Source organism: Balaenoptera physalus (assembly GCF_965194825.1).
Source record: "Balaenoptera physalus genome assembly, chromosome: 1".
Lineage (NCBI taxonomy): Eukaryota > Metazoa > Chordata > Mammalia > Artiodactyla > Balaenopteridae > Balaenoptera > Balaenoptera physalus.
In genome coordinates this window covers 188,272,312-188,299,771 of record NC_138882.1, presented here as the reverse complement: position 1 = coordinate 188,299,771, position 27,460 = coordinate 188,272,312, and the positions used below count along the sequence as shown (strand labels likewise).

Sequence of the window (27,460 nt, the reverse complement as noted above, 5' to 3'; positions counted from 1 at the left end):
CATTCCATATATAAATATATAAAATCTTAAATAAAACAGGGAATATTCAGTTTTTCAGTACACATGATACATTTATAAAAAGATATATAAATTGGCCACAAAGAAAAATCTCAATAAAGTCCAAAAGGCAGAAATCATGTAACTCTCCTTCTATGATCATAAGGCAGTAAAACTAAAATTTACAATAAGAATCCCTACAAGAAAAATTTGGCCACTTGGAAAATTTAAAACACTCTTCTACAGAATTCCTTTCCTCTACTTTGTTTGGATTTTTCTGATGTTCTTCTAGCTTCTTGAGATGAGTACTTAATTTATTTTCTTTCTTTCTTATTTTTTATTTATAGGAATTAGGGAAAAATGGCAAATAGCACTGTCTGATATTCCCTCAAAATAGAATCCTGAAGTGAAGTATTAAATCACAGGGTATGATCTTTTTAAGACTCTGGTTATGTAGCATTAGTTTTCCGAATAGCCATACTAATTCCTTTACCAGGGTCTGAAAGTATCTGTCTCAATATACTAAATGTGTCTGGTCTCTAAAAAGCAACAAAACAGCAATAAGACCACTTTCTCAGATTGTTTTAATTTGCATTTATTTGATTAATAACAAAATTGAGCCTTTAAAATATGTCTATTTCTTCTTAGAAATGTTTATCCAATCCTTTATTTTCCACTGGGCTATTAGTGCTCTACTTACTGATTTTTAAATGCCCTTTATATATTAAGAATATTAATTCTTTGTCATGTTTGTAAACATTTTCCCCATTGTTCCTTGCCTTTTATGTTTTTTAATATATAAAAGTGATTATTTTCACATAATCAATTCTATCAATCTTCTGATATTTCCTCTATTATTTTTATGAAAGAGATTCCTTCCTTATAATTATTAAACAATAATAATTACAGTAACAACAGTACCAACAGCTAACATTTGTGGGGGGCTGATTATGTATCAGGCAGTGAGCTAAGTGCCCTTATTTTATTAATCACAAAACCTTTTGAGGTAGGTATTTTTTTTTATCATCTTCTTGCATTTGAGAAAGAAACTAGGTTCTTAAGAGAGATTTAATAGTTTACACACAAATACAAACCCAGTGATAAGTTAATATTCACCCACATTTTATTTTAATTTTTATGGTTTATGTTTTTGTATTTAACTCTTTAATCCTGAAATTAAAGAAGTGATATGAAGTGAAATTCCTTTCATTATCACTTTCCCCAAAACAGTCCTTCAAATAAATAAATAATTTTCCCCTTCTCTTTGTTTTGCTTCCTTAATATAACAGTATATATAACAAGTTCCCTTTCAGGGATATCTATTTTGGTTTTGTTGTTTTTTTTTTTTGACCTATATGTTCTTACACTATATGCCACAGTGTTTTAATTGCTATATCTTTTTTTTTAAAATAAATTTATTTATTTATTTATTTATTTTTGGCTGTGTTGGGTCTTCGTTTCTGTGCGAGGGCTTTCTCCAGTTGCGGCAAGTGGGGGCCACTCTTCATCGCGGTGCACGGGCCTCTCACTGTCGCGGCCTCTCCCTTTGCGGAGCACAGGCTCCAGACGCGCAGGCTCAGTAGTTGTGGCTCACGGGCCTAGCCGCTCTGCGGCATGTGGGATCTTCCTGGACCGGGGCACGAACCCGTGTGCCCTGCATTGGCAGGCGGATTCTTAACCACTGCGCCACCAGGGAAGCCCCAATTGCTATATCTTTATCATCAATTTTAATATGTACAAGAACAAGGCTCACTTTATCATTCTCTTTCAAAATTATTCTGATTTAGAGTTCTGGCTTTCAGTATTGACTGACTAGCTTGTATAAGACTAATATTCCCACCAATAACAAATGTAAATTCTGGGCAGAATATTTTAAAACATTGTTTGAAGGCACAGGAGAACAACCAGCAGCTTAGAGTTTGAGTCTTATCAAGTTAGAGGGGTAGGGACTTCCCTGGTGGCGCAGTGGTTAAGAATCCGCCTGCCAGTACAGGCGACACAGGTTCCATCCCCGGTCTGGGAAGATCCCACATGCTGTGGAGCAACTAAGCCTGTGTACCACAACTACTGAAGCCCGCGTGCCTAGAGCCTGTGCTCTGCAACAAGAGAAGCCCGCGCACCACAACGAAGAGTAGCCCCTGCTCGCCACAACTAGAGAAAGCCCACACGCAACAACGAAGACCCAACGCAGCCAGAAAAAAAAGAGGAGGTATTGGTAAACACCTTGGGCTTTCCTTTGAAATCCCAGAAGGACTACCCCTTAGAAGCAAACACTACATTGTATGACTGTGACATTTTTCCTAGGACTGAGCGCAAAAAAAGAAAGCAGGCACAAAACTGAACCTGCCCCAGATCAAGGTGATCTGCCAGTAATTTAACTGCCTACTATAATAAACCTCAGTGCTTTAGAAGGAGAAAACAAAATTCAGAGCCTCTATAGCCTGTCGTCCACAATGTCCAGTATAAAATAAAAACTTACTAGATATGTGAAGATGAAGAAACAGGAACCTGTGACTGTTTCAGAGTGAAAAGTCAATCATAGAAGTAGACTCACAGGCAAAAAAACCTTTAAAATAACAATGAAAAATTATGTTAAAAATATGTTAAAAAATGGATGAAAGGGTGAAGAGGTGGGGAGTTGCTATAGAAATATGGAAGATGTAAATAGAATGAAGTGGAAATCTTAGAACTGAAGAATATCAGACCTGTCACTGAACTTTCATTGGATGGGATTAACAGCAGATTGGGCACAAGAGAAGAAAGGATCAATGATCTTGAAGACAGGTTGATAGAAATCATCCAAACTAAAGTACATAGAGGAAAAAAGACTGAAAAAATAGGACCAGTGCCTCAGTCACCTGTGACGCAATATCAAGTTGCTTAACATATGGGTAATTGCAGTCCCGTAAGTTGAGAAGAATGAGGCAGAAAAGAAATTCAAAGAATGTTGACTGAAAATTTTCCAATTTTGATTAAAACATACCCACACACAGAGCAACCCAGGAAGCACGGCCAAGCCCAAGCAGGATAAATACAAAGAAAATTACATCTAGGTATATCATAGTGAAACTGCTGGATGCTAAAGATAAAGAAGGGGATTTCACTGGTGGCGCAGTGGTTAAGAATCCGCCTGCCAATGCAGGGGACACGGGTTCGAGTCCTGGTCTGGGAAGATCCCACATGCCGTGGTGCAACTAAGCCCGAGTGCCACAACCACTGAGCCTGCCCTCTAGAGCCCGTGAGCCACAACTACTGATCCCATGCGCTGCAACTACTGAAGCCTGCGCGCTCTAGGGCCCGCGTGCCACAACTACTGAGCACGCATGCTGCAACTACAGAAGCCCACGCACCTAGAGCCCTGCTCCCCAGCAAGAGAAGCCACTGTAATGAGAAGCCCACGCACTGCAGCAAAGAGTAGCCCCCACTCGCCACAAGTAGAGAAAGCCTGTGCGCAGCAACGAAGACCCAACGCAGCCAAAAATAAAATAAAAAAGATAAAAGGAACAGTGATCAGAATGATGGCTGACTTAACAGTCAGAAGGCATGTAGCCCAGTAAACAATGGAATGATATCTTCAAAATGCTGAAAGAAAAAACTGTCAACAGAATTCTGCACACAGTGAAAATATCAATCAAACATGAAGAGGAAGTATATTTTTAGGTGAAAGTTGAGAGAAGTTGTTGCCAGCAGACATGTATTGTGATAAATGTCAGTAGAAGACCTTCACACTGAAGAGAAAATAATACCAGATGGAAATTTGGATCTTGAAGGAATAAAGAGCATGGGGAATATTAAATACGGTAGTAGCTATAAAACACTGTTTTAATTTTTATTCTTAAATTATGTAAAAGCAATAACAACAAGATATTGCTGGATTTATAACACACACACATATGTATTTGTGATGAACATTAAAACACACAAAGACAGAAGAGAATGTAAATGAAATTGATTCTTAATAAAATGTATTAATGCATACAATTTGGCACATATAATATGTATAGTGTTAAGGTTCTTAATATGTAAAGAGGTGCGGTATTTTTTTTTAAATTTATTTTATTTATTTATTTTTGTCTGCGTTGGGTCTTCTTTGCTGCACGCAGGCTTTCTGTAGTTGTGGCGAGTGGGGGCTACTCTTGGTTACGGTGCACAGGCTTCTCATTGCGGTGGCTTCTCTCGTTGCGGAGCACAGGCTCTAGGTGTGTGGGCTTCAGTAGTTCTGGCACGCGGGCTCAGTAGTTGTGGCTCGCAGGCTCTAGAGCGCAGGCTCAGTAATCGTGGCGCACGAGCTTAGTTGCTCCGCGGCATGTGGGGTCTTCCTGGACCAGGGCTCAAACCCGTGTCCCCTGCATTGGCAGGCGGATTCTTAACCACTGCGCCACCAGGGAAGCCCAAGGGGTGCAGTATTAATTCAGAGTAGACTCTGATAAGTTAAGGATGCATACTGTAATCCCTAGAGGAACGAGTTTAAAATAAAATACAAAGAAAGATATCTAAATATCTAGTAGAGGAGACAGAATGAGCTACCAAACATTCCTTATTATTCTTATTTGTTCATTCTTATGTGCTTATACAAGATAAGCTTTTAAAACTTTTGAGAAAATTTAAAATAATTGGGATTTTTACTGGAATTGTGTCAAACTTTTCAAATTAGTTTGAGAGGGCTTTCCCCCTTATTTCCATATCCTTTTATTTCTCTTTCCAAGATTTTCTTTCTATACATCTAACATACTTTAAGATTATTCATAGTAATTTTGTTTCATAGTAAATTTGTTGCTACTGTGAAAGGAATTTCTTTTCATTTTACTTTTAAATTCTTACTAATGCATAGAAGTGCTACTGAATTTTATTATTATTAATTTTTTAATTAAAAAATTTTTTTTTAATTTATTTTTTTATACAGCAGGTTCTTATTAGTTATCCATTTTATACATATCAGTATATACATGTCAGTCTCAATCTCCCAATTCATCACACCACCACCCCACCCCCCCACCACTTCCCCCTCTTGGTGTCCATACGTTTGTTCTCTACATCTGTGTCTCAATTTCTGCCCTGCAAACCAGTTCATCTGTACCATTTTTCTAGGTTCCACATATGTGCATTAATATACAATATTTGTTTTTCTCCTTCTGACTTACTTCACTCTGTATGACAGTCTCTAGATCCATCCACGTCTTTACAAATGACTCAGTTTCGTTCCTTTTTATGGCTGAGTACTATTCCATTGTATATATGTACCACATCTTCTCTATCCATTCGTCTGTCGATGGGTGTTTAGGTTGCTTCCATGTCCTGGCTATTGTAAATAGTGCTGCAATGAACATTGGGGTGCATGTGTCTTTTTGAATTATGGTTTTCTCTGGGTATATGCCCAGTAGTGAGATTGCTGGGTCATATGGTAATTCTATTTTCAGTTTTTTAAGGAACCTCCATACTGTTCTCCATAGTGGTTGTATCAATTTACATTCCCACCAACAGTGCAATAGGGTTCCCTTTTCTCCACACCCTCTCCAGCATTTGTTGTTTGTAGATTTTCTGATGATGCCCATTCTAACTGGTGTGAGGTCATACCTCATTGTAGTTTTGATTTGCATTTCCCTAATAATTAGTGATGTTGAGCATCTTTTCATGTGCTTCTTGGCCATCTGTATGCCTTCTTTGGAGAAATGTCTATTTAGGTCTTCTGCCCATTTTCTGATTGGGTTGTTTGTTCTTTTAATATTGAGCTGCATGAGCTGTTTATATATTTTGGAGATTAATCCTTTGTCCGTTGATTCATTTGCAAATATTTTCTCCCATTCTGAGGGTTGTCTTTTCGTCTTGTTTGTAGTTTGCTTTGCAAAAGCTTTTAAGTTTCATTAGGTCCCATTTGCTTATTTTTGTTTTTATTTCCATTACTCTAGGAGGTAGATCAAAAAAGATCTTGCTGTGATTTATGTCAAAGAGTGTTTTTCCTATGTTTTCCTCTAAGAGTTTTGTAGTGTCTGGTCTTACATTTAGGTCTCTAATCCATTTTGAGTTTATTTTCGTGCATGGTGTTAGGGAGTGTTCTAATTTCATTCTTTTACATATAGCTGTCCAGTTTTCCCAGCACCACTTATTGAAGAGACTGTCTTTTCTCCATTGTATATCTTTGCCTCCTTTGTCATAGATTAGTTAACCATAGGTGCGTGGGTTTATCTCTGGGCTTTCTATCCTGATCCTGTTCCATTGATCTATATTTCTGTTTTTGTGCCAGTACCATATTGTCTTGATTACTGTAGCTTTGTAGTATAGTCTGAAGTCAGGGAGTCTGATTCCTTCAGCTCCGTTTTTTTCCCTCAAGACCGCTTTGGCTATTCGGGGTATTTTGTGTCTCCATACAGATTGTAAGACTTTTTGTTCTAGTTCTGTAAAAAATGCCATTGGTAATTTGTTAGGGATTGCATTGAGTCTGTAGATTGCTTTGGGTAATATAGTCATTTTTACAATATTGATTCTTCTGATCCAAGAACATGGTATATCTCTCCATCTCTTTGTATCATCTTTAATTTCTTTCATCAGTGTCTTATAGTTTTCTGCATATAGGTCTTTTGTCTCCTTAGGTAGGTTTATTCCTAGGTATTTTATTCTTTTTGTTGCAATGGTAAATGGGAGTGTTTCCTTAATTTCTCTTTCAGATTTTTCATCATTAGTGTATAGGAATGCAAGAGATTTCTGTGCATTAATTTTGTATCCTGCAACTTTACCAAATTTGTTGATTAGCTCTAGTAGTTTTCTGGTGGCATCTTCAGGATTCTCTATGTATAGTATCATGTCATCTGCAAATAGTGACAGTTTTACTTCTTCTTTTGCAATTTGTATTCCTTTTATTTCTTTTTCTTCTCTGATTGTTGTGGCTAGGACTTCCAAAACCATGTTGAATAATAGTGGTGAGAGTGGACATCCTTGTCCTGTTCCTGATCTTAGAGGAAATGCTTTCAGTTTTTCACTGTTGAGAATGATGTTTGCTGTGGGTTTGTCATATATGGCCTTTATTATATTGAGGTAGGTTCCCTCTATGCCCACTTTCTGGAGAGTTTGTATCATAAATGGGTGTTGAATTTTGTCAAAAGCTTTTTCTGCATCTACTGAGATGATCATATGGTTTTTATTCTTCAATTTGTTAATATGGTGTATCACATTGATTGATTTGCATATATTGAAGAATCCTTGCATCCCTGGGATAAATCCCACTTGATCATGGTGTATAATCCTTTTAATGTGTTGTTGGATTCTGTTTGCTAGTATTTTTTTTTAAATTTTATTTATTTATTTATTTTAATTAATTAATTTATTTTTATTTTTGGCTGTGTTGGGTCTTTGTTCCTGTGCGAGGGCGGGCTTTCTCTAGTTGCGGCAAGCGGGGGCCACCCCTCATCGTGGCGCGTGGGCCTCTCACTATCGCGGCCTCTCCTGTTGTGGAGCACAGGCTCCAGACGCGCAGGCTCAGCAATTGTGGCTCACGGGCCCAGTCGCTCCACGGCACGTGGGATCTTCCCAGACCAGGGCCCGAACCCGTGTCCCCTGCATCGGCAGGCAGACTCTCAACCACTGCACCATCAGGGAAGCCCTGTTTGCTAGTATTTTGTTGAGGATTTTTGCATCTTTATTCATCAGTGATATCGGTCTGTAATTTTCTTTTTTTGTAGTATCTTTGTCTGGTTTTGGTATCAGGGTGATGGTGGCCTCATAGAATGAGTTTGGGAGTGTTCCTTCCTCTGCAATTTTTTGGAAGAGTTTTTGAAGGATGGGTGTTAGCTCTTCTCTAAATGTTTGATAGAATTCACCTTTGAAGCCATCTGGTCCTGGACTTTTGTTTGTTGGAAGATTTTTAATCCCAGTTTCAATTTCATTACTTGTCATTGGTCTGTTCATATTTTCTATTTCTTCCTGGTTCAGTCTTGGAAGGTTATACCTAAGAATTTGTCCATTTCTTCCAGGTTGTCCATTTTATTGGCATAGAGTTGATTGTAGTAGTCTCTTAGGATGCTTTGTATTTCTGTGGTGTCTCTTGTAACTTCTCCCTTTTCATTTCTAATTTTATTGATTTGAGTCCTCTCCCTCCTTTTCTTGATGAGTCTATCTAATGGTTTATCAATTTTGTTTATCTTCTCAAAGAACCAGCTTTTAGTTTTATTGATCTTTGCTATTTTCTTTGTTTCTATTTTATTTATTTTTGATCTGATCTTTATGATTTCTTTCCTTCTACTAACTTTGGGTTTTGTTTGTTCTTGTTTCTCTAGTTCCTTTAGATGTAAGGTTAGATTGTTAATTTGAGATGTTTGTTGTTTCTTGAGGTAGGATTGTATTGCTATAAACTTCCCTCTTAGAACTGCTTTTTCTGCATCCCATAGGTTTTGGATCGTCGTGTTTTCATTGTCATTTGTCTCTAAGTATTTTTTGATTTCCTCTTTGATTTCTTCAGTGATCTCTTGGTTATTTAGTAACGTAGTGTTTAGCCTCCATGTGTTTGTTTTTTTTACATTTTTTTCCCCCTGTAATTGATTTCTAATCTCATAGCATTGTTGTTAGAAAAGATGCTTGATTTGATTTCAGTTTTCTTAAATTTACTGTGGCTTGATTTGTGACCCAAGATGTGATCTGTCCTGGAGAATGTTCCGTGCACACTTGAGAAGAAAGTGTAATCTGCTGTTTTTGGATGGAATGTCCTATAAATATCAGTTAAATCTATCTGGTCTGTTGTGTCATTGAAAGCTTCTGTTTCCTTATTAGTTTTCTGTCTGGATGATGTGTCCATTGGTGTAAGTGAGGTGTTAAAGTCCCCCACTATTATTGTGTTACTGTTGGTTTCCTCTTTTATAGCTGTTAGCAGTTGCCTTATGTATTGAGGTGCTCCTATGTTGGGTGCATATATATTTATAATTGTTATCTCTTCTTCTTGGGTTGATCCCTTGATCATTATGTAGTGTCCTTCCTTGTCTCTTGTAACATTCTTTATTTTAAAGTCTATTTTATCTGATATGAGTATTGCTACTCCAGCTTTCTTTTGATTTCCATTTGCATGGAATATCTTTTTCCATCCACACACTTTCAGTCTGTATGTGTCCCTTGGTCTAAAGTGGATCTCTTGTAGACAGCATATATATGGGTCTTGTTTTTGTATCCATTCAGCAAGCCTGTGTCTTTGGTTGGAGCATTTAATCCATTCATGTTTAGGGTAATTATCAATATGTATGTTCCTATTACCATTTTCTTAATTGTTTTGGGTTTGTTTTTGTAGGTCCTTTTCTTCTCTTGTGCTTCCTGCCTAGAGAAGTTCCTTTAGCATTTGTTGTAGAGCTGGTTTGGTGGTGCTGAATTCTCTTAGCTTTTGCTTGTCTGTAAAGCTTTTGCTTGTCTGTAAAGCTTTTGATTTCTCCATCGAATCTGAATGAGATCCTTGCTGGGTAGAGTAATCTTGGTTGTAAGTTCTTCCCTTTCATCACTTTAAGTATATCATGCCACTCTCTTCTGGCGTGTAGAGTTTCTGCTGAGAAATCAGCTGTTAACTTTATGGGAGTTCCCTTGGATGTTATTTGTCGTTTTTCCCTTGCTGCTTTCAATAATTTTTCTTTGTCTTTAATTTTTGCCACTTTGATTACTATGTGTCTCGGCATGTTTCTCCTTGGGTTTATGTTGTATGGGACTGTCTGCGCTTCCTGGACTTGGGTGGCTATTTCCTTTCCCATGTTAGGGGAGTTTTCAACTATAATCTCTTCAAATATATTCTCGGGTCCTTTCTGTCTCTCTTCTCCTTCTGGGACCCCTATAATGCAAATGTTGTTGTGTTTAATGTTGTCCCAAAGGTCTCTTAGGTTGTCTTCATTTCTTTTCATTCTTTTTTCTTTATTCTGTTCTGCCGCAGTGAATTCCACCATTCTGTCTTCCAAGTCACTTATCTGTTCTTCTACCTCAGTTATTCTGCTATTGATTCTTTCTAGTGTAGTTTTCATTTCAGTTATTGTATTGTTCATCTCTGTTTGTTTGCTCTTTAATTCTTTTAGGTCTCTGTTAAACATTTCTTGCACCTTCTTGGTTTTTGCCTCCATTCTTTTTCCGAGGTCCTGGATCATCTTCACTATCATTATTCTGAATTCTTTTTCTGGAAGGTTGCCTATCTCCACTTCATTCAGTTGTTTTTCTGGGGTTTTATCTTGTTCCTTCATCTGGTACATAGCCCTCTGCCTTTTCATGTTGTCTGTCTTTCTGTGAATGTGGCTTTTGTTCCACAGGCTGCAGGATTGTAGTTCTTCTTGCTTCTGCTGTCTGCCCTGTGGTGGATGAGGCTATCTAAGAGGTTTGTGCAAGTTCCCTGATTGGAGAGACTGGTGGTGGGTAGAGCTGGCTGTTGCTCTGGTGGGCAGAGCTCAGTAAAACTTTAATTCGTTTGTCTGCTGATGGGTGGGACTGGGTTCTCTCCCTGTTGGTTGTTTGACCTGAGGCCACCCAACACTGGAGCCTACCCGGGCTCTTTGGTGGGGTGAATGGCGGACTCTGGAGGGCTCTTGCCAAGGAGTGCTTCCCAGAACTTCTGCTGCCAGTGTCCTTGTTCTCACGGTGATACACAGCCACCCCCCGCCTCTGCAGGAGACCCTCCAACACTAGCAGGTAGGTCTGGTTCAGTCTCCTGTGGGGTCACTGCTCCTTCCCCTGGGTCCTGATGCATGCACTACTTTGTGTGTACCGTCCAAGAATGGAGTCTCTGTTTCCCCCAGTCCTGTCGAAGTCCTGCAGTCAAATCCCGCTAGCCTTCAAAGTCTGATTCTCTGGGAATTCCTCCTCCTGTTGCCAGACACCCCAGGTTGGGAAGCCTGACATGGGGCTCAGCACCTTCACTCCAGCGGGTGGACTTCTGTTGTATAAATGTTTTCCAGTTTGTGAGTCACCCACCCAGCAATTATGGGATTTGATTTTATTGTGATTGTACCCCTCCTACCATCTCATTGTGGTTTCACCTTTGTCTTTGGATGTGGGGTATCGTTTTTGGTGAGTTCCGGTGTCTTCCTGTCGATGATTGTTCAGCAGTTAGTTGTGATTCTGGTGCTCTCGCAAGAAGGAGTGCGAGCACGTCCTTCTACTCCGCCATCTTGAACCAATCACTGAATTTTAAAAAATATGTATCTAGCCATCTCATTAAACTTTCTTGTGGTTTTAATTGATTTTTCTAGATATATAGTCATATTGTCTACAGTTGATTATTTTGTGACCTTCTTTCTAGTTCTTAGACATTTCAATTTTATGTCCTGCCTTATTGCATGGGATAGAACTTCAGAAATAATATTAAATGTTAATGGTAAAAGTGATAATGAGTTTTATGATAAATAAGTCTTTTTTAAAAGAAAGAAAGGGTTGTCACCAATTGTTACAAGTGCCTCTTTAGAGTTACTAAAAATCTGCAGTCTGCTAAAAACGAGTATGCTTTATTGACACTTAAACAGTGAACAGATACTCAGTGCGTGCCCATTTCAAGTCAGTCAGTGTTTCAGGCTTCGGGGGAAACTGCAATGAATAAGGCAGACAGTGATGTTCAGCAACATTAGAAAACCGTACGAGACAAAAGAAAGGTTACAAAGCCATCTGTGTTTGACAACCAGAGAAATATTATATAGATAGTAATCACTGTAGAAAAATGCTTCTGGCTGGGGTGATCAGAGAAAGCTCTGGTGGTGGAAGAGATAACCCAGAACAACTGACAAGCTCCGAGAAGCCCTGGGAGAAAGCTACTGCAGTGGGTGGAGCCCCAGGGGCAGAAGACTGGAGAGTGCAAAGCATGTCATGGGCTGAAGAACAAAATAGTGTGCCTTAGCACAGGGTGAATATATGGCAACAGTTTGTACGCTCTTTTCTGGGGCTCCTTGGAGGTTCTAAAGAGATGCTTCAGGGGCAAAGAGGGGATCAAGAAGGTGGGACTCTGGGTTTTCTCCATGCTCTACCTGGCTCTCCCAAAACCTTAGCAGCATTACTTTTATGTGTTTTGGATATCAGGTTTCTATTTATTTATTCTTTCTACATAGTTTTATTGAACATCTGCCAAGTACCAATAGAACCTGAGCACTGTTCTAGGTACTGGGAATATAGCAGTGCATAAAATCACCCCAAATCCCTGTCTACATTGAGCTTACATTCTAATGTCAGGGAAGAAGAGAGACAGCAATAAGTAGAATAAAAGGTAAATCGAGGAACTTCCCTGGTGGTCCAGTGGTTAAGACTCCGCGCTCCCAATTTAGGGGGCCTGGGTTTGATCCCTGGTCAGGGAGTAGATCCCACGTGCCACAACTAAAGATCCCGCATGCCGCAACTAAGACCCGGTGCAGCCAAAGAAATAAATAAACAGTTAGCAAACAACAACAAAAGGGAAATTGAATCTAAGTGGAATAAGAGCAATAGCGAGTTCCTGGACGGTTGCAATTTTAAATGGAGCGCTCTGGAAAGGCCCTACTAAAATGAAATGTGAGTAAAAACTTGAGGAAAATGAGGAAGCAAGCCATGCAGATTTCTGGGGAGAAAGAGTTCTGTGGAAAGGGAACCATTTGTGCAAAAGCCTAAGGAAGGAGCGTGTCTGGCAAATTCTAGGAACAGAAAGGAGGCTCGTGTGTAGGCAAGGTGGGTGGGTCATGGTGAGAGGTAAGGTCACAGCATTGACAGGAAGTGAGTATTGATCCATGTGAGAACTTCGGTTTTACTTTTAGTAAAATGAGAAATCATCAGAGGGTTTTAAGCAGAGGAGTGATATAATCTGATTTAAGCTTTAACAGGATCACCCTGGATGCCCGTGTTAAGAATGGACAGTTGGAGAGCCAGGGTCGGAGCTGGGAGAAGTCCTCAGATCCCTGGATGTTATTTGGAAGTAAATCATCGGAATATCCTGATTTGTTAGATCTGGAGCCTGAAAGAGAAGCAGAAATTAAGGATAACTCCAAGGTTTTTGGTGTTGTGACTAGAAGGATGGAGTTACCATTAACTAGGAATGGAGCAGTTTGGTGGAGCAAGATTAGGAGCTCAGTGTTAGACATACTAACCTTGAGATCGCTAGTAGACGTCCAGGTGGAGGTGTCAGGTGGACACATGGATTAGTATGAGGAGAGGTCTGAGTTACAGGTATAAATTTGACAATGTTCACTCCCTGATTTTGATAATTATACTGTGATTATGTACGAGCATGTACTCCCCCCTCCCCAAATCAGGAAAGGAATACTGAAATATTTAGGGGAAAGGGGGCATCATGTCTGTAACTTAATCTCAAACAGTTCAGGGAAAATAATTATATAGACAGATTGATAGAGAGTGATAGTACAAAGTAATAAATTTAAGATTTGAAGAATCTGGGTGAAAGGTATGAGAGTTCTTTCTACTATTCTTGCACCTTTTCTCTAAGTCTGACATTATTTCACAATAGAACACTTTTCAAAAGTGAAGGATACATTTCTAGATAAACAAAACTGAGAGAATTCATTGCCAGCACACCTGCACTGAAAGAAACACTAATGGAGTTTTCAGTCAGAAAGAAAATGATTCTACATGAAGACACAAATACAGGAAGGGCAAAGAGAAATGAATATAGGCTGGTGAAAGGGCAAAAAGAAATGAATATAGGCTGTGTAAAATAATGTAAAATAATGTTTAAAATACATGTATGATTGAAATGTATGGCAATAACACAAAAGGTGGTAGGAGGGAGTGAAAGTGTTCTGAGTGTTAGAATTGTTGGTGAAGTGGTAAATTTCTCATTTATACGGAACTTCAGTAAGTCAAGGATGTACGGTGATATCTAGGGCACTGCTTCTTACACATCTTAGTCTCAGGACCCCCTTTTTTTTTTTTTAATAGTAAGATTGATTTTTTTTAAAATTTACTTATTTATTTATTTTTGGTTGTGTTGGGTCTTCGTTTCTGTGCGAGGGCTTTCTCTAGTTGCGGCGAGCAGGGGCCACTCTTCATCACGGTGCGCGGGCCTCTCGTGTTGCGGAGCACAGGCTCCAGACGCGCAGGCTCAGTAGTTGTGGCTCACGGGCCTAGTTGCTCCGCGGCATGTGGGATCTTCCCAGACCAGGGCTCGAACCCGTGTCCCCTGCATTGGCAGGCAGATTCTCAACCACTGCGCCACCAGGGAAGCCCAGGACCCCTTTTTACTCTTAAAAATTGAGGGTCCCCCATCAAATACCACAGTAATCATCACTGCAGACAAGATCATCTACTGACATGTGCTAAAATTAGAGGGTGAAAGTTCGAAGAGAAATAGCCAGGTATCTCCCGCCTCCAAGCTATCTAACAACTACAAAAGGGAAGGTAGTAACTTGATGGTGGAGAAATCCATCAAAACCCACCTCGACTACAAGCTAGTAGAGGGAAAAACTGAATTTTAAAAGGTTGGCAAGAAGAGAGAAAAGAGGACATTAAACAGGTCAAAAGGAAAACGAATTGTAAGATGAAAGATACAAACTTTAAAATTTTAGTATTTACATTAAATGTAAATAGACTAAATACTCCATTAAGAGCAGAGTTTGTCAAGATTGGATTAAAAAAAAAAACCAAACAACTAAGCTCCATTCATCAAACACACCTTTAATGAAAAGACAAAGGATTAAAAGTAAAATGATGGGGAAAGATACCATGCAAACACTAACCAAAAGTAACCTGATACTAATAACAGACAAGATAGAGTTAAACGTGGAGTGAGAAATAAAGAAATTTCAGAATGGTCAACCACCAGGAAGATTTAACATTTCTACGTATGTATGTCCGTAGTAACGTAGTTTCAATATACACAAAGCAAAAATGGACAGACTGAAAGGAGAACTAGACAAATCTATCATAATGGAAAGTTTTAAAACATCATCCTCAATAATTGGTAGTACAAACAGACGAAACAATCAAGATTCTAACAATATAATTAAACTTTCCATATTATATATAGGTAAATATACCATATTTATATAGTTGTATATAAATATTATACACACATATATATAAAAGACACTGTACCCAACCAATAAAGGCAGTAAATATAAAAAAAAATGTTCAACCTCATTAGTCAACAGAGAAATGCAAATTAAAATCAGAATGAGATAACACTTTACACCCACCAGAATGGCTAAAATTGAAAAAACTGAAGAGCTTTGGTGTTGGATGTACTCTTGGTCTAAGTGTGAGTTGGTGTAACCACTTTGGAAACTGTTGGCAGTATCTGTTAAAGCTGATAATATGCATACCCCATATGGTCCAGCAGTTCCCCTCTAAAATATAGGTATAAGGATCTTGATAGCAGCACTAATTATAGATTGTTCAAAACTGGAAACAAATAGATAAATTCTGGTTCATTCTTATCCTATATAAGAATACTACACAGTAGTTAGAGTGAAAGAACCATGGTTGTGTGCAACAGCGTGGATGAATCTCTCAAGCATAATGCTGAGTGAAAGAAGCCCTTTGTAAAAGACTGCTTCCTGTGTTATTCTATTTATAAAAAGCTCCAAAATAAGTGAACTTGACCTGTGGTATTAGAAGTTAAGTGGCCACTGGGAGGGAACAAGAGGAATGCACCTGAAGGTGTTCTAGTTTTGATCTGAGTGGTAGTTACATGGATGTCTCACTGTGTGAAAATTCATTAAGCTGTACACTTAACATTTGCATGCTTTTCTGTATGTTTATAGAACACCAAGAAATGTTTATTTAAAACTACAGTGAGACCATCTTTTTACCTTTCAGAATGACAAAGATAAAAAGCTTTGATAAGATCATGTAGGCAAAGTTGTGGGAAACAGACACGCACACACTGGTGGGAATGTAAGGGGAAATAACCTCTAAGAAGGGCAGTTTGTCAGTATTTATCAAAATTTAAACTGCACCTGTCTGAGTCTACTTCCAGGGACACACTTGCACGTGTACAAATGGCACATACAAGGCCTTGTACTGGGGCTTTGTTTATAACAGTAAAAGTTCAATGAGGGACTAGTTAAGTTGTGGTACATCCATATGATGGAATACCTTAGAGCTGTTAAATAGAGTGGGAGGGCTCTATAGATACTAATAGCATGGAATGCTCTCTAAGATATAGTAATTAAAAATAGCAAGGTGTAGAGTAGTATTTATACCATGCTATTATTTGTATTATAAATATATATGTGTACACATAAATACACACATACGCATGTATAATATATAAAATATATGAATATATGAAAGCACTTTCATACTCATGGACTACCTTTAGAAGATATATAAGAAACTAGTAGCAGTGGTGGCCTCTGGAAGATACAACTAGGTGGCCTGGTTACAGGAGTGGGAAGGAGACTTAACTTTTCACTCTTTTGCATTTTAGAATACAGAATTGTACTATGGGACTATATCTACTGAATATTAATTTTTAAAAGCATGTCCAAAATCCCTTAGGAAGATGTGATGCAGGGGACTGGTGTATTACCTTTCAGTAAGGCCAGTGTAGCCACAGTTTCCTTCACAGTGACCTAGACCTTTGGTTTGACACCAGATGACATGGCTGGCTTTGCATAGGGTGCCCAGATGTATGGGGAGAAAACACCCTGCAGCAGGGTGCTCAGACTGCCAGGCTGTGTGGGGATGAGCTGATGAGCGGACGGTAAATTCAGACCTCCTGTCTCATGCTTACTTGAAGATACAACACTCGTTGAATGACAGTGTAGACCCCTCTCCACCGCTGATAGTGTAATTTTTCCTTCACTTCTTCCTTCTGAACGTGTATAAGTTGAATTCAGATTAAGTTAAAAATGATGCAAAACTGCTTCCTTTTGTGCTTTTTTAAAAATGTATTATAATTGAGATCATGCTATGAATGAATATAACAACACCTGCTTTTTTATGTCTTAATGTATCAAAAGCATTTTCCCATGCCATCAAAAATTGTTCATAGGACTGTGAGCAGTTGAATAATATTACATTACTGAAATATGTCATAATTTGTCTAATCATTCCTCTTTGGACATTTACGTTGTTTACATTTTTTGCTGTTATTCAAAATATGGTGACAAGCCATCTTCGTATATTAGTCTTACACTACGTTATGTTATTATTTCTTAGGAGTAAAATTGTCAAAGGGTATGAACATTTTTAAATACTCTTGAGATAGAGTGCCGAATTGTCTTCTGGGAACTGCTCAGTTTGCTCTTCCACAGCACCCTTGCCAGCTTTGGGTATTCTCATGCAAAAATCATTTTTAATTTGAAAAAATTCAGTCTTAATAACTTGACCAATACATGTGAGTGATATGCTAGAGGTCAGGGATATCAGTGTCCCTTTCAACTGGAACAGAGATTTGGACTGTTTCCTCTTGAGTTGTGTGGAGTTGTGAGGAAGAACTTGGGCTCTGAAGCCTGCTCCCCGCCCGTGGCACCAGGACCTTCGGGGAGTGGCTTTACTGTCCGTGCGCCTCGCTTCCCCATCTGCGAGGCGGGGAGAATAAAGCACTGTTGCCACTTGTGGCCACTTGGGTTATGAGCTGCATGGGTCCACGATGCCACAAACACAGTGACGTGGGGCCTGGAGTTGTGCATCTCCATGGCCCTGCACAGGGTAGTGTTGGGATTCAAAGAGTTAAAAATGTAAAAAGCTCCTCAGGAATTCCCTATCCCGTGGCGGTTAGGGTGGTTAGGACGCTTTCACTGTCGGGGCCCGGGTTCAATCCCTGGTCACAGAACTAAGTTCCTGCAAGCTGCACGGCACAGCCAAAAAAAAGTGAAAAGCTCTTAAAACTCTTTGACACTTGGTTTTAGTCAATTTTGGCTGTTATTATGGTTGGAGAGTGGCAATATGAGTGATTTTTAAATTTTCTCTATGCTTTCCTTTATTTTCCATGTTTTCTGTAGTTGGCGTGCTATTTTTATCAATAGATAGATATATCTGTGTATTATATATCATATGTCTACATATCATAATATTACATGTGTTATATTGTACTTAGAAGATAGACAAAGTACTCATCCGATGGGAGAAATTGCGGGGGGGAGAGGGAAGCTGCCATTTAACAGGTCGGGAAGATGAGGTCTTGGCTCTCTCACATTGCCTAGCAAAATAAGCACTCAAATATTTATAGATATGGTTGAGTACTTAATATTTATCTCTACACTAATAATGTTGACAATAGCAACCAATACGAGATTCATTGGAGCTACACAAATAGGCGGTGACAAAATAATGTATTGACCTATTAGAACATAACATGTTTTAATGTGTTCATATCAGATTAATATGAGGACTTTAAAAAAAATCTGATAGCTGCACGGTAATTTAAAACTTCAAGAAGTAAGTTGAATGCCAGATAACAAACCTTCTGATCATATGTTTAAGATTCAAGATGTAAAAGAAAACCCCACACGAACATTGAACTTTTATAGCATTCAGCTAAGTGACAAAGAGTGTACCTTGGTGCATGGAACTCTTGTGACGGGGTTTTCTTTAAGGAACAAAAATCTCCACCTAGGTTTGCGTCCTACAGTAGGGTTGTTTCCCAAATCAGGCTGTTTCAAGTAACATATGAAACGGCGTATGGCTGTCCCTACCATCCCAAAGCAAATGTTTGTTTTGTTGCAGTGATGGAAACATTTCCATTGGTGAAGCAAATATTTAGAGCTGAAAGAAACATTTGGGCAGCCAGGATGTGTCAAAATAGAACAGATGCCTGCCTTTTAAAAACACAATTAAAAAAAAAAAAAAGCCACCTTGTACTTGGCTGCTGTGGGTACAGCCACAGTGGGTTAAGCAAGAAATTAGATACTGCGGATGTCACTCTAATCCCAGCTCCTGGGTGCGTCTCTGCACCTATTTCTGTCTTGGTTTTTCTCTTCCAGAAAATGGGGATAACCATTCTAAGTGATTTTGTTCACAATTAAGGTTTTTTTTTTTTCTCCTTCCACTTATTTTCTTTGTTGTTAAAAATTAATTTATTCTTTTGAATCAGAAATATGTTCACATGGGACACAGTTCATAAGAATATACAGTGAAAAGTCTGCCTTCAGTCTGTGTCCCCAGCTACCAGTCTCCTCTCCACCTGGGACCAGCATTACCTGTTTCTTGTCTGTCTTTATTTTATGCATGTACACACAACTACATAGATGTGTTTGTGTGTGTGCATACATAGATTCTTTTATTTAACACAGATGTCCCATGTACCCTTCACCTAGTTTTCCCCATGTTCCATACATATGTCCTTTTCGTTTTTCCTCGTCTTTGAGGTGGTCGGTTCTAAGAGTTTGCTTATTTAAAATGTGCTGTGTCAGGTAGCAGAGTGGGGAGCAGGCATGTCAGGCCGCTCTCTCGTGACCCCTCCAGAGCAGTAAAAAGAGCCCTGTGCTGGGAGTCTGGTTCTGCCCCTGGGCTCACCACGGCTGTGAGTAAAGTCACTGCCCCGGTCCATGTTCTCTTCTCTTGATCTGTAAAACAGAAGGAAAGGGAAACAAAAAGAACCGGAGATAGACTAGATGAGCTTCAACTTTTCTTTCAGATCTGAATTACTTTGGTTGTCAAAGGTGAATTTTTCTTTTTCTTTAAAAAAACTTCACTGCCTCTTCTAAGAGGAACAAGTTTCAAGTATAGTTAAAGGTATTTATTTACTTGCCTTTCCCACATATGTACAACCATACGTTTGGCTTTCCTGGCCTTTGGCATTCAAGTAGCAGTGATTCCTGATTATCCTACTCCTCAGTCTTTAAGACACAGTTCCTTTCCCTAGGGCTTGTTCACTGCACTGTGGGAAGGGCTGACTTCCCCGCCTGTTGCCAAGGACCCTACAGGGTTAGACGCTGCTGTCCGGGACAGCGCCGTGCCTTGGAATTGATGATCAAATATGAGGAGCAACTCCTCTTTGTTTTTGTTTTTAATTTAGCAGAGAGGGATTAAAAGAAAAAAAAAAACCTTTAGACTATAGATGTAAAAATAGACATCACAGATGCTGATTGGAAACCCTCCCAGTCTTTCACATGAGAGATCTCAATTTGTGTTACACAGAGGGGCAGCTCACTTCTGTCTTGTTCACCAGTTATACTGCTCCCCAGAGAAGCTCAATAAATTTTATAGGGAAGTTTCCTCCTTATGCGGAAGGAGCTAAGCTCAATGAGTGTGGCTGAAATAATTTAGGGCTCCAAGGGAGTCCATCTACCTTGTAGAGTAACGTATTGGAAGTAAATGTGCAAAAACTTTTGATCTTGGTTGATTTGGCCATGTCATTGATAGTACTGGGCCCTGGCTTCTATGACCCCATCCTGTGTGATTTGGAATAAAACTTGCATTTAGTTCTCTGCTAAGATCGTCCTTCTGCATGCTTCACTGGTAAGTGGCTGCGGAGCTTGCCTGCTGATGTTCTGCCGTTTTCACCACTAACCCTTTGAAACCTGCGAACTTGGACTTGGCTGAGTTTACATCTCTCTTCTGCCTCTCTGAGCAGCACAGAGATCCTCTCCCACTGACATTAGGAAAGCAGAGCTGCCTTGCCTTTTAGACTGACGGTGGACCAAGCCTGGCTGGTTGCTCAGTCCCTAAGCTAGCAGTGCAGTACATTTTGTGCTGGCTTTTTACTCGGTGATTTATACTCAACGTGGCTGGGTGATATCCAGTGTCCTTTTGTCTTTGTGTTTATTTTTCTTGCGCATTTAATGTATTTAAAGGATATACTATCTTTATGGTCCCCTGGGATAAGGAGGGATTGGTGCAAGTTTTAATGAGAGGTTCCCAGCTCTCTGTGTTGAGATGAGAATTATATTCTTGATTAGATATCTTTCTTTCCTTAGGTGGCATGAGGCAGTGTTTTGCTGCCTTTTTAAAATTATTATTATTTATTTATTTATTTATTTATTTATTGGCTGCGTTGGGTCTTCGTTGCTGCACGCGGGCTCTCTCTAGTTGCGGCAAGCGGGGGTCTACGCTTCATTGCCGTGTGCAGGCTTCTCATTGCGGTGGCTTCTGTTGCACAGCACGGGCTTCAGTAGTTGTAAGGATGGGCTTAGTTGCTCTGCGGCATGTGGGATCTTCCCGGACCAGGGCTCGAACCCGTGTCCCCTGCATTGGCAGGCGGACTCTTAACCACTGTGCCGCCAGGGAAGTCCCTGCTGCTTTTTGAAATAGCATTTCTGCCTAACAATTTTTAGAAGGATACTGAGAGGACATTCTGTTTCAGGGCATCATCAGCAACTTTCTCTCCTGTTGTTTGAACTTCCTTATTTAAGGAGCGGGGAGAGTGTCAAGTCTTGTTCTTGAATTTACATATCAACATCAAGATGGTGGGAACTGGGACCCACCATCAGATCAATTTTTATAAAAACTCGTTCAGGGTGATGATATTTGGAACTGGTTTTCTCAAAAACTGTTTTTGCTGCTTGGGAATAGTCAGTCAGCAGAGAAGAAAGCATTTGGCTTATTTGCTTAATATTTTAACCAAGTGAATTAGGTTGGGGGGCTGGGGGGAGGGGATAAGAAAGTGGGTGGGGGAGGCCCCATAAACAAGGTGATATATAATATTTTTTTTGTTCTCCTTTTAAATAAATACCGATCAGCTTTATGTTCAGAGACAATAGGAGCCGTTGGCTTAAATTTGCAGTTTACTGTATTTATGGCTGTAATATCAAGGTGCTGCCGTCGTAATTTCATGCCCCAATGAGAAGAGCAAGGTCGAAGCAAATGCTTCCATCGGCATCTGCTAACACACTAACTCATAAACAAGGCCCGGCTGGATCAGGTGGCACGGAATAATACAGGCTAATGAAATACAGCACAGCTTTCCATTACTGTTAGTTTTTACAGTGTCGTCATTACGTGTAATTTATGTTTAAAAAATTCAATTTTATACAAGGCACTGGGAAATAGGGGTCTACAGGTCATCCAACGACTTTTAGAGGCTCAGAGAGTCCTTATTGTACTCCACTGTTCCAACAAAATGCTAATAAAATAAAATAAAAATACTTTTTCCCTTTCTCCTCCCCTAACCTTTTCTGAGAGAGTTGATTTTTCTTTTAATTTGGGGAGTATTTTTAGCCAGCTGTCTTCTCTGCCTCATCTCCTCCCAGAGTGCCTGCGTAGATAACTAGCTGTGTTCTGAGAGAGGTGACCCCTGCTCAGTCTCCCTGCGTCCCAGATGAATCTCCCAAGTCCTGTAAATAGAGGGACTGCGACGGGGCGGGGGAGGAAGACGGCCGAGTGGCCAGCCCGTAACTGCTGCCCGTCGCCACTGGCCCTCTGGCCCTGTTCCCTAGTTCCCGTCAGACTCCATATTTTTATTATAATACTCGGACTGGGCCGGAAGGTGCTGTCGGGCGTTCATCACCTTGCTTATATCCAAACTACTCCTAACCCTGCTGTCCTGGTGGTTGTTTGACCTGAGGGATACAGAGAACACTGCTGTCTGCTGTCATCTCTCTTCTTCCCCTGCATGGAGCCAGGCCCTGGGGCAGTGCCCAGCGGTCACTGGAGAGAGCGTTGAGACTCCTTATTCTGAGAAGCCCTTGCACCGCCAGCCCCACAGAAAAAAGCCAGCCCTTCCCGGTGCCCCGTTTGTCTGAGCTGAGTGGTGGGAAAGGACCCGGCGGCACTGTGGGCCAGTTGGCTGCAGCTCACACAGTCAACCGGTTTGGTTTTGTTTGCATTTTAATAGAAATCTTTAAACAATTTTGTTTATCTTCTGAAGGATAAAAATAAGCAGGTGTGGCAGCCCCGAGGCCGTTGACTTCAGCTGCTGCAGCAGTAACACCGGGCTTTATTAATCAATAGAATGTAGCTCTCTTGTTTCTGTTCTTTTAAAAGAATCCCACCCTGGAGAAAGTGATGGAAGAGAAGTCCTTGGCCCAGCATCTACACAGGGGCAGTCTCCTGGGAAAGGGAACTGTTTGGAGAAGTAGATTCCAGAGAACCGAGGGAACTAGCAGTCCGTCCTGGCTCTGGGTCTTCGTCTGCACTCGTCTGCACGGCTCCCTTTGAATTGAGCGCCGCTTTGCAGATCAGGCAGCTGTGGTCTTCAAGGTGAAATGAGAGAGGCAGGCATCCTGCTCCTCTGCTCACCTTGGACAAGTCCCCTCGTCCGTTTCTCCTCCTCTTGAGTAAAGCTAGTGAGTGGATGGAATAACCGAGCAGGGCTTTCTTAGTTTTGCTCTCTATCAAGAACGTGGTTTAATTGTCAGTGTCACAGACTGGGGGAGGGGCTGGTAGCTCCTGGAATCACCAAGTAGCAGAGGTGAAGTTACTGAGAGAACATCTAAATGCAAAGTGCTAGTGCTAAAAGAAAATTTTAGGCTTTATTAAAATTGGCTAATTCTTCCAAAGGCAGCAGCTAAAGGACATGTGAGGCAGGGATGGGAGGGGAGGAGGTTTGCCTGCCACAGGACGGTGACACCCTTTCCTCCCGTCTCTTCTCTGCTCAGCCCTTGCTCAGTCCCTCTGTGGTTAGATTATTCCTTGCAGATAGCAATCAACTGGAAGGAAGTGTGTGTGTCTAATTTGCATGAGATTATTTAAAACAAAAAAAAAAAGGTCTGCATTAGTCAGGGTGATGGTAAACAACGCAAAGAGCTGCCTTTTATAATATAGCCTGTGCCTCAGCTTTCAGAGCCAAATATAATTCACTTACAACTGGCAGTTTCCTTTATTATTCCTTTTAACCTTTTGGATTCTGCAAGGTCTCAATCTAAGTTCCCCACTGTTTATCTCAGTGGCGGTGGGTGGGAACCTGGCTGTCTTATGTGTGGGCCCTACGGCAGTACCCCATCCCTGAAGGCAGTACCCCATCCCTGAAGGCAGTACCCCATCCCTAAGGCAGTACCCCATCCCTGAAGGCAGTACCCCATCCCTAAGGCAGTACCCCATCCCTACGGCAGTACCCCATCCCTGAAGGCAGTACCCCATCCCTAAGGCAGTACCCCATCCCTACGGCAGTACCCCATCCCTGAAGGCAGTACCCCATCCCTAAGGCAGTACCCCATCCCTAAGGCAGTACCCCATCCCTGAAGGCAGTACCCCATCCCTGAAGGCAGTACCCCATCCCTACGGCAGTACCCCATCCCTGAAGGCAGTACCCCATCCCTAAGGCAGTACCCCATCCCTAAGGCAGTACCCCATCCCTGAAGGCAGTACCCCATCCCTAAGGCAGTACCCCATCCCTGAAGGCAGGGTCCTTTCAGCGCCAGGAGCTGGTGACGGGGTGGATACCTGCTATGTTCTGAGAGGAAGGACAGTCCACCCCACCTCAGGCTCTGTGAGTCCCAGATGAATCACTTGAGTCTTGTAGAGTCAATCTTCCCGAAGCTGGGGACACTCCAGAGGAAAAGGCCACTAAGGGAAGCGTAGGCACCAGTCTGTGAGAGGCCTTTGGATTTATTTGATTAGAATATTAGAAGGAGATGAGGTCGCTCTACCCTTGTCACTCTGGTAGTGTTCAAAAAGTTGTCCAGGTGTCATTTGCAAATAGGACCCAGGTGTTAGGTTCCTGTGTTGTCTTGGGATAGCCCCAAAACAGCATTCACTAGCTCTTAGCTATGGATGGGGTGCTGGTGTGTGGGGGGGCTGGGGGAAGACAAGTTAGTCCTCATATTTTCTTTAACAAGACTGAAGACTTCAGGCATCATTTTGATGTGTTGTAACTCTGTGCTGTAGCGGGCAGTCACCGGGCTGGGGTTTCATCGGGCATCACCAGGCTTTTACTAGTATGATTTGAGGCATAGTTTTCACCCTCCTTAGCCCTCAGTTTTTTGGTTTTTGTTTTTTAATCTGTTAAATAAGGGCAACGGCTAGGATAATGGCCCAGCTCTGAAATTATCTTATTTAGTGAGATCATTAAAATGCTTACTTTTTTAAAAAAGAAGAAAAATGATTCATTTTCTGTAACTAAATCAAAATCCTGACTCTCCAGAGAACTAGGGATATCAGAATCCCAGCCAGTGTAAGTTTAGAGCATCAAATGATAAGGTCTGTATAAAACAAGAGCTTGGAAGGAAGTCCTGATGCCCTTCAAACCGGGGCTTCACCAGTGGGCTTGGCCGCAATAGTGCAAGGAGCATGTTTTATTAGGAAAACGGGCTTCGTGAGAGCTCAGGGCCAGAGGGCAGGACAGTGGTCAGGGAGTCCTGTCCCTTTAGCCAGCTCCAGCTCTCAGGGCTGCAGCCCAGCCTGTAACTTACTGTATATTTCCCCAGCGTTAAACATTATTGTACTTGTTTATATTTGAAAGAGCCAAAAGGGAAAATGAGAATGCAACCGAATGCTCCTTTTGGGAAAATTATCCTCATTTGCAGCCAGTGGCTGACAAGGCACACGAACCACCAGGTTTATGAAGTCCCATTGTGTACCAGTGACCAGCAGCTCGTGCTGACGCCGCATGTGCCACTGTCTTCTTTCGTGGCTGATTATGACTGGTTAAAACCGTGTCTTTCCTACTAGAACTCTGAAAGGGGTTCCCCTTTCTACCAAGAAGGAGTGACTGGCAGTCAGTACCTGGGCTGGAGCCTGGGAGGCGTTTGCTCAGCGAAGCGTGTTCTCTGTGTTTGCCCGGCTCGTCTGTCTGTCCTGCCCCTGTCCTTGGGAGGTGACATCACAGTAAAGTGGTCCTTTTGCAGCAAGCTCGGGGTTTAGGGAGGAGGAACGTCCCCTGGCTAGCCCCACATATTCAAATTCAGCTCTTGTATTTGAAGGTGCCGAGCACCAGTAAATGATCCTCTTTGCCCCCTGCCAGCCTCTCCTCTGCCCCGTCAGTCTGTTGAGAGGATGGTGCGCTTGCTCGGGCGACCCAGCAGCACTGAGACTCCACGGAGGTGTGGCCTCGCCCACCACTGGCGGGCTCTGTCGTGTGCTGAGGGCAAAGAGGGAAAGGGATGCAGTGTTAAGTGGGGAGGGACCTCGAGTGCTCGGTGCAGAGAGGAGAAGAGAGGGTCCAGGGCCATTTAGAATAGTTCAGGAATTCTCCCTTGACCACTTGTGGTGGGGCATGAAGAGTTTGAGGGGCGGCTGCAGCCAACTCACACGCCAGCGTGGTGTGGGGCAGCGCTGTGCTTACAGCATTAATGGGCTCCGCCGGCTAGCCCCTTGGCACAGAGCTCGAGGCACCATGCTTCGGGAGATGCTGACCCTCAGAGCCTCCTCGCACTTCACCTCCCCCAGGGACAGACAGACCATGCTGCGGGCCTCTGATGGAGAGCCGCCGGCCCGATGTGGAAGAGCTCTCGGCTCTAGTTTAAAAGTTCTGTGTTGTGGCTGGACTGGATGTCGGGATTCCCAGAACAGCTCGGGCCGGCCAGAGTGCTCTTTTGCAAAGACTAGCAGTGACCTCCCACCTGCTTCTCCCAGTCGCAGCGCTTGGAGTGCTTTTGTGCACACGGTTGCTTTCCCTGCAACACAGAGCTGCCGTGTGGGGAAGTCTCTCTCACACCTGTGCGCCACTCCTTGTGCAGATGCTCTGGATTGGTCAGTGCCCTCATCCTCTTCCCCCAGAGCCGGCGTCCCTGGTCTGCCTCCGACCTGTTGAAATATTCCAGCTGTGCACCCGCTGGAAATGTCGTCTTCCTGGGTTTTTCACTTGGCTTTTATTCCTCCTTGGGCAAAGCCTCTCCACATGTCATAGCCACTGCAGATGGCGCCCTGAAATTTCCTGATGTCCCAAGTGCACTGTGGTTTAGAGTGTTGGGAGGATTTTTAAAAAAAAAAGGAAAAAGAAAAACTAGCCAAAGGCGATATAGGCAGCCTATGATAGTCTAGAGTAATAATCATCTGAAAGTTTGGGCCTGGCCTTGTTTTGATCTGTTTTCTTGTTTTATTTTCTTCTTTACATTCTATATCCCATTCATACTAATCACAGTCAGTCCTGATTTTTCTTTTTATTTCTGCATTTGTCATAAAATAAAGCAAATTATTCCCGTCTTCAGAAACGATCTAGACTAATTAGTCGTCTCACCCAATAATTAGTTTTTCGTTTCCCTGTCTGTTTTCATGCATTATTGTTAGTTTTTTCCCCTCTTTTTTTTTTTTAACACCATTACAGATTAAAATGGGCCACATTTGCAGTTGATGGTATCTGTTTTCGGGGGAAGAATGGAGAATTGCAGTACGGAGAGACTTCAAAAGCAGCAATAAACTCAAGGATAAATTAAGGAAATTGAATGAGCCACATTTGGAAGCAGTGTTGAGGCTAATATTCTGGCGCTTAAGGTTAAATTGCAGCTGAGAGAGGTTCCAGAGAATCCGAAATCGGGGAAGCAGCTTACCAGGATGCTAGGCGTCCTGTGACTCTAAGGTCTTTTCTCAAATGATTTCGTTGCAGCCGTGGACAGTGGCAAAAGGTACTCACCTGCAGTTATGTCCTCTTCTCCCCCAGGGCTGACCGATGAAGAGATTGATTTGGCTTTCCAGCAGTCGGGCACGGCTGCCGATGAGCCTGCGTCCTTGGGCCCAGCCACACACGTGGTGCCTGTCCAGCCCCCTCACCACATTGCGCAGCCGTATA

The 27,460-nt window shown here is 41.6% G+C and overlaps 1 protein-coding gene and 1 long non-coding RNA gene across 9 annotated transcripts in view; one reads left to right on the top strand and one right to left on the bottom strand.

Moving 5' to 3' along the window:
* PEX14 (peroxisomal biogenesis factor 14) overlaps positions 1 to 27,460 on the top strand; it is a 139,577-nt gene that overhangs the window by 84,376 nt on the left and 27,741 nt on the right. For 6 of the 8 annotated variants that reach the window (XM_082461324.1, XM_082461323.1, XM_082461321.1 and 3 more), the window contains one exon: positions 27,332 to 27,460. The exons of the other annotated variants lie outside the window; for them this stretch is intronic. In XM_082461324.1, the coding sequence (XP_082317450.1) occupies positions 27,332 to 27,460 (129 nt within the window). The remainder of the gene's footprint in view (positions 1 to 27,331) is intronic. 8 annotated transcript variants of the gene reach the window in all.
* LOC309660747 lies at positions 1,326 to 27,374 on the bottom strand. The gene is made up of 2 exons (XR_014263586.1): positions 27,305 to 27,374; positions 1,326 to 19,421 (listed from the first exon to the last, which is right to left on the bottom strand). It is a non-coding gene; the product is annotated as an uncharacterized lncRNA (long non-coding RNA).